Source organism: Eupeodes corollae, chromosome 1 (assembly GCF_945859685.1).
Source record: "Eupeodes corollae chromosome 1, idEupCoro1.1, whole genome shotgun sequence".
Lineage (NCBI taxonomy): Eukaryota > Metazoa > Arthropoda > Insecta > Diptera > Syrphidae > Eupeodes > Eupeodes corollae.
In genome coordinates, this window is record NC_079147.1 from 168,043,866 (window position 1) to 168,050,604 (window position 6,739).

The window sequence follows — 6,739 nt, forward strand, 5'->3', positions numbered from 1 at the left end:
CCCATAATTTCAGAAAAACTCACCTCTTTTTTATTCCCACCCTCCGCACCGCTTATGGTTCAAATGAACTCATGCTATAGAAAACACTTCTTGCAATCGTCTCCAAAACTGTCCCTTTCAGCTGCCTCAACCTTAAGGCCCCAAAAACTGCAAGAAGTGTTCGGAAATTGGGCCTTTTGGTAGAAATTTATTCGAGCTGCGGCATGGCCACTTGTCCAAAACCCTTTTTTAAAACATGAAAATATTATTTTTGGTGATGGCATTTTATTATATGCATTTTATTTCATCTTGAAAACCACACGTTTAAAAACCATCTTTAATAAAAAAAAATACAAACTTCAAGAACCACTTTAATGTTTACCTACTCTTTAAAAAAGATGATTCAGAGTTGGTATTTAAACTGAATTTATCATTTTTTCGCTGATTCCAATACTAAATGACAAAATATTAATTTTCGCCAACTTCGATGATTGCTTTTTAATTGATCCTTAATCGTTCCCTAATTGATTTGAATCCATGCCAACATTCTCTTTAGCGTTCTGTGTATGCATATCTCATTCAGCTGTATATAAACGAGTTGAAATCAATCAATGTCCCACAAATAACACATGATGCCACGTCCAGCTAATGGAATCCTTGCTGCACAAAAGTACTCATTTTATCTTTTATTTGTGCTTAAATTTCCCACCATGTCACCCCAAACACCAAAAATGCTGAACTTTTTGTGGGAATGTGTTTCTTGGATTTCAGTTTTTGTGCCTCTTCATATGTCGTTTTGTTTTTTCAAAACTGTTTACGACGGGTTTGTTCTCGAAAGCATGGATACTTTATCGAACATTGGCATTCAAGGTATATGGTTATTTTGTAGCTTTATTACGATGTTAAACTATAGACTGAAGTCCAAGGATTTGAATGATATAATTGATACAATTGAAAGAGAATTTCTTTGGAGATCTGCCAAGGGTAAGAAATTGAAAAGACACATTAAAATATATTAGCGTTTTATTTATTTTTTGTGTTGTAGGAAGAACTTACGTTGATATGGAAAGAATCCATTGGCATGCGAAAATCGTTTCGATAGTTTGGCAATTTCTTCCAACGTCAACTGTTGTGGGATCACTATTACGACCATTGTTTCTTAAACCTCTAGAACTCCCAATTTCCATTTGGTACCCTTTCGATAAGAACGTTGGTTGGAGTTTTTAGTTCTTACTCGACAGTAAATTTTATTATTTTGATTTTTTTCAGAACCCCTATCAGTTTGCATTGGCTTATTTTTTCCAAGCTTGGGCCCAAATTATTGTAGTCTGCAGTTTTGCTGTTGGAAGCTCATTTTTCTTTTCTTTTGGACTGTTGTGCAGTGGTCAATTTAATATTACAAGATGTGCTTTAAAAAATCTGATATTTACCAGTGGCGTTTATAAAAGGTAAAATAGTTATAATTTTGTTCAACCGACTAATCAAGATTTTCTTAGATTTCCAGAACTTCTTCAAAACACATATCAGCCCGATTCAGCTGAATATCATTTAGGAAGTGAAAAAATTGATAAACTTTCAGGGATTGGATCTTCGGAAAATTTTATGTTAGAAGATTTTGAAAGTACTAGGAGATCTTTGCCTCAAAATTTTAGTGCAGAAGAAATTGGAAATTTCCGAGTAGCTCTTAAAAACGCTGTACGGCACCATCGTCTATTGATAAAACTTTGTGGAATGATGGAGAATTTTTGGAACTTCTTCGTTGTTTTACGAGTTCTAGAAGTTACTTTGCAGATGTGTTTTATGGCATTTGTGTACGTCAGGACCTCAGATGTGAGTTAAGCATAAATCTGAGGAAGGGAATATTTTTTTTTCTTATGTCATATCTTATTTTTTTCAAAGATTTTCGTGTTACTTTTTGGTGTACTAGCAGCCGTAGACTTATTTTTGCTGACCTACCCAGCTGAATACATAAGTGAACAGAATAATCTTATTGGAACTTCATTACTTATGGGCCATTGGTATCTGATTTCGAAGTATTTTCGAAATGATTTTTTAATTATAATAATGTTTTCACAACAATCTATAAAGTTTACAGCTGGAAAGATTTTACCTTTGAATGCAGATCGTTTAAGACAGGTATTAAATAATTTGATGCTATTTTGTTTTTAAAAATTTTATGTTGAGAAGTAATTTTTTTCAGGCAATAACAACAGCTTTTTCATATTATACACTGCTTTCTAGTTTTGATGAGGGTTGATTATTATTGATTATTTGTTTTAGTTAAGTAAAAAAATATAATATATTGCATTGTTTTTTGAAAAATAAATTTTACTTACACATAAAAAACTCATAGAGCCTTTTTTAAAAAATAAGCACTTTTTATGACAAGAATTACTCTTGGGGAATTGGTCAATTCCTCACAAGAGGCAGTACCCTTGAAAAAAAACTTTAGGTGGCATAGGCAGGGATCGAACCTAAGACCTCTCGTATGACAGTCCAACGCACTTACCATCATGCTACGGGTACTAGCCTTATTTATTAACTTGTATTATCTACGGCAGCGTAAAGTGTATCCGACTTTACAGCACCTTTATTATGAAAGAGCTTATTTATTATTAAAATACAAGAGTATTAGGGCCGGAGTAAGTTAAAACTGATGTTCAAATAGACATGTGCATTAAAGAGGAAATAAGGGTCCACAGGTTTTTCTCAAGACACACCTCGGTCTATCAAGTCCTACTCTCACCTCTCCACGGTGAACTACAGGTGCCTAGTACCTTAACTGGTGGTTGGGTTCTAACCCCAGTGAAGATGTTGGTGGCGTCTACAGTTCCAGTAAGGTTGAACTACTTAGTGAACATCCTATAGGGGCTTCTACCTATGAGTAGTTGTTTATCAGGCTCCCCGTCCTTGGAGTTAAGGATCTGGCCCTGGTTTTGGGTAGTGCCGTCGGGGTGACTTCCCGACCATGTAAAAATATCCTAGTTGCGAAGCATCAACAAGCCTCCGATACGAACGGAATAAAGAACTTCGCATCTGTACGTGGATTGTAAGGTCCCTTAATAGACCACAAGCATCCAAACAGTTAGCGAAAGCCTAAACTGCTGCGAGGCATATATAACCGCCATTTAAGGAGTGCGATCTGATGGATCGGACAGAAGCAAATTAAGAGACTACGATGTGTACTGCGGCGATTGCTATTGTTGGAACTAGACTCAGGCAAAATGTCTTGAGTTTCAACAGAGTGAGGGAGCGCATGACGAAAATCTACATCAAGGCTAAATTCGCCAACATAAGGTTAATATGCGTGCATGCAGAGGAGAAAGACAAAAAACTAAATTCATATTCTATGAGCCCTTGCACAAGACATATGAGTATTGCCTTGGCTATGAAGTAAGAATCGTCCAAGGGATTTTTAACGTTAAGCTAGAAATGGAAGACATTTTTGGTAGCACAATCAGAAAGTACAACCTGGACAACACCACCTTCGACAACGGATTCAAGATGATCGATTTCGCTGCGGGGCGAGACGTTCTGGTAGCTAGTTCACATATGTTACTATTCACAATGGGACATGGAAATCTTAATCAACTGTCAACCAAGTTGTCCGAACATTTCGAAGGGCCAACATTGACTCGGATCGCTATCTTGCTGTAGCCCACGTATATCTGATACAAGCCAAAACTAAGGAGTACTATGGGAAGATTTAACGCTAGACCACTCTAATCGCAATTCCCATGTTCTTTTCCGACCGCTAAAAATCGCTTAATAGGTCCTATGCTGCCGGCATTAAGAGTTGAATAGGAGTGGCAACATTGTCTTGCAGCCATCAAAAATGCATCCTCTGAATAGCTAGGTTACACGCGGCAACTACAGTGAAATCCCTACACAGAAGGAGCAGAACTGCTCGGGAGCTCTAAGAGAAAAAGATGTCATGTAACTTCTTCAACATGGTTTTTGAAACAATTGTGCAAGTCTCAACCGTCAACCCTAGAGGCACAAACTTCTAAAGGTCCATCTAATTACTCGGATACGCCAATGATATTGACATAATTGGAAGATCAAAGCATAGTTAAGCATTTTTAAACATTGCGACGGAAGTGGAGAAAATGGGTTTAGAGGTCAATAAGGGCAAGACCAGATACATATATGCTGTCATAAAAATAAAACATTAAATGACGACGTTTTGGACAAAACGTAACTTTAAGGTAGTTACCTAGGTACCGCTATAAATTCAGACAATGACACCAGCTGAAATCAAAAGTAAAATAACTATTGCAAATCGCTGCCACTTTATACTTAGAAAGCAATTGAGTAGCAAAGTCCTCTCTCGAGCATCTAAGATCACCATCTTTAAGACACTCATCATCCCGGTAATCATTTATGGAGCTGATCGTCTTAAGATGCTTCGAGAGAAAAATTCTTCGGGTGATTTTTGGTCCATTCTACAAAGATTAATAGTTGAGGAAAAGATACAACGACAAACTTTACTTTGTGATAAGGTTTCTGGATTTAAAAAGCTTTGACAGACATGCATAGCTTTGAATATGTTATGCTATAACTCTTTTTACATGTAATTTAATATAATATAATAATCTACACAAAAATTGCAAAACATATATTATTCATAGAGCTTACATAAGTTTGTTTTTTGAACCTTTGTACACAATCGTATAATACATTAGCATATCGGTTGTAATAGAATTTCATCATTTTTCATCGTTAAGATGTGTTTTGTTGAACAACAAAAGAGCCCATGGCTCTTTTATATATTATACAACTTTTTATATTCAGTCAATCAAAGTTGAGAAAATCTATTAATCTTTACTGTCCAATAAAACCAAAATGTAATACCGACCACCATAACATTTAACTTAAACTTAAATAAACAATTCGTTTTGACTATCCTCAAAGAATTTTTTGTTATTACATTTTTATATGACTTGGGGAGAATGTCAAATATTTATGTATTTTATGTGCAAATCCACGACCCAAGATTTTCTTTGAATTCATAACCTACATACACAAAAAAGATCAAAGGATGTATTCTGTTTTATTTTTGTTTACAGCATGTAAATGTATATTACACAGTACATGTGGCAGACAATAAACCATAGCTGAAGCTCATTTTCACTCCCTTTTGAAATAATTCTAAATGCGAAAATCTCAACCTTGTTATGGTGTGATTGAAAAATGTGCGTTAAAAGCTAACCAAGCCTTAAGGTTGGGGATTGGATATGAACATTGAACTCATGCTATTTGAGCACCAACATATACGAAAACAAATTCATTCAATATTCGCAAATATCTCAAACATACATATGAAGGCATGTAAATAGGTACTAGGTACAAGGTGTCTCTAAAAATTTAAAAGTTTTTCGGTTTAAATAAATCTGTAAGCATTTACTTCTCCAATTTTGTCAGTGACAATAATGTGAAGATTTGTTGGCAATTATAATAAATGGCTAATGATATTGAGTGAAAACTTAACTGACAGTTTTCCAACAACAAATAAAAACCTAAAAAAAAAACGATACTTAAACTTGTTAATAACTGATTCTCGGCTTAAACATCAATTCAAAAACTAGAGTTATTGGCTTCAAATGATTGTATCTTGTAGAAAACATTGTTTTCGACATTAAGTAAAATGTTTATAAAAATACAACAGCCAGATTTGTTCATAAAAATTTAAATCTACAAAAAATAAGCAAAATTGGTATTTGATTCTCGATATCGGTTAAATTTTCATAAAAAAATCAAATCTGTAAATATAAAAACTTTCCAGAAATGCTACTAAAATTAGTTAACATTTGTTTTCGACTAAAAATAACAAAAACAGATTTTGAAATCAAACTTTTTCATCACATGCAACATTTTTTGTAATTTTTAGTTTATCTTTTAGAAAAATTCAACTGACAACTTAAAAAAAAACACAAAAACTAGAAAGACAATACAAAATTCTCTTTTTAAAAATACAATTGAAGAATTGATTGAACTGTGCCTTAAAAATGTGGCATTTTTCTATGTAGAGTTGGAAGTAGGACCCAGTAATACTGCATTCAGAAACGAAACTACTATAAAATGTGCCATTGAGCGGTATGCGGGCCACATATTTCCAAAAAAGTTTTCCTTATTTTTAAAATAAATCCAAAATTTTCTTACGACCAAAATAATTTTAAATACCTATCACTGGTCTTCTAGGTTTTGTTTCTGGCAATTAAATTGCACATTTTCATCATTCACATCATGTGAGGTTTTTAAGAAATTAATTTTTTATTTTTTTTATGAGGCTTGTGTCTTAATTTATAAAGTGAATTCGTTGAAATCCAGTTTTTGGATTTTTTTCAATGCTCAGCTTCGATAGCCGGTTTTCCAAACCTATTTTTTATAATTTTAATTTTTGAAAATGATCACTTTCTAGTGCAATTTGTTACCTTTGCTGTGAAAATTTTTAGCGTCCATCTTCTCGATGTGATTCAGAAATCCAAATCTCGAACGTATAGATTCATAGGCATGCAATCTTTCAGTAAGAGAAACGGATAGTTGGTCAATCACTCGTATGAAGGCGGATACTTTGTATTTTTCATTGGGTGTCAGATTTGCTTCTTGTGCTTTCCCGTAATCGAGCGGATTCAACCAAACATTTCCCGTTCTGGTGCGGGTGCGTGATTGTGCATATTCATCAGTATGTGATATTTTTTGGCTGCTCCATCGTAATTATCAAAATCATTTCGTTTGGATTTCACAAATGATTTCAATG

General features: G+C 34.2%; 1 protein-coding gene across 1 annotated transcript; it reads left to right on the forward strand.

Moving 5' to 3' along the window:
* Nucleotides 1-608: 608 nt before the first annotated feature.
* Nucleotides 609-2,266, forward strand: LOC129953867 (odorant receptor 83a). The gene is made up of 7 exons (XM_056067383.1): nt 609-963; nt 1,025-1,188; nt 1,249-1,427; nt 1,476-1,809; nt 1,879-1,997; nt 2,068-2,115; nt 2,180-2,266. The coding sequence occupies exons 1-6, from the start codon at nt 609-611 to the stop codon at nt 2,093-2,095; spliced, it is 1,179 nt and encodes a 392-aa protein (XP_055923358.1). The 3' UTR covers nt 2,096-2,115; nt 2,180-2,266.
* The last annotated feature ends 4,473 nt before the right edge of the window (nt 2,267-6,739 follow it).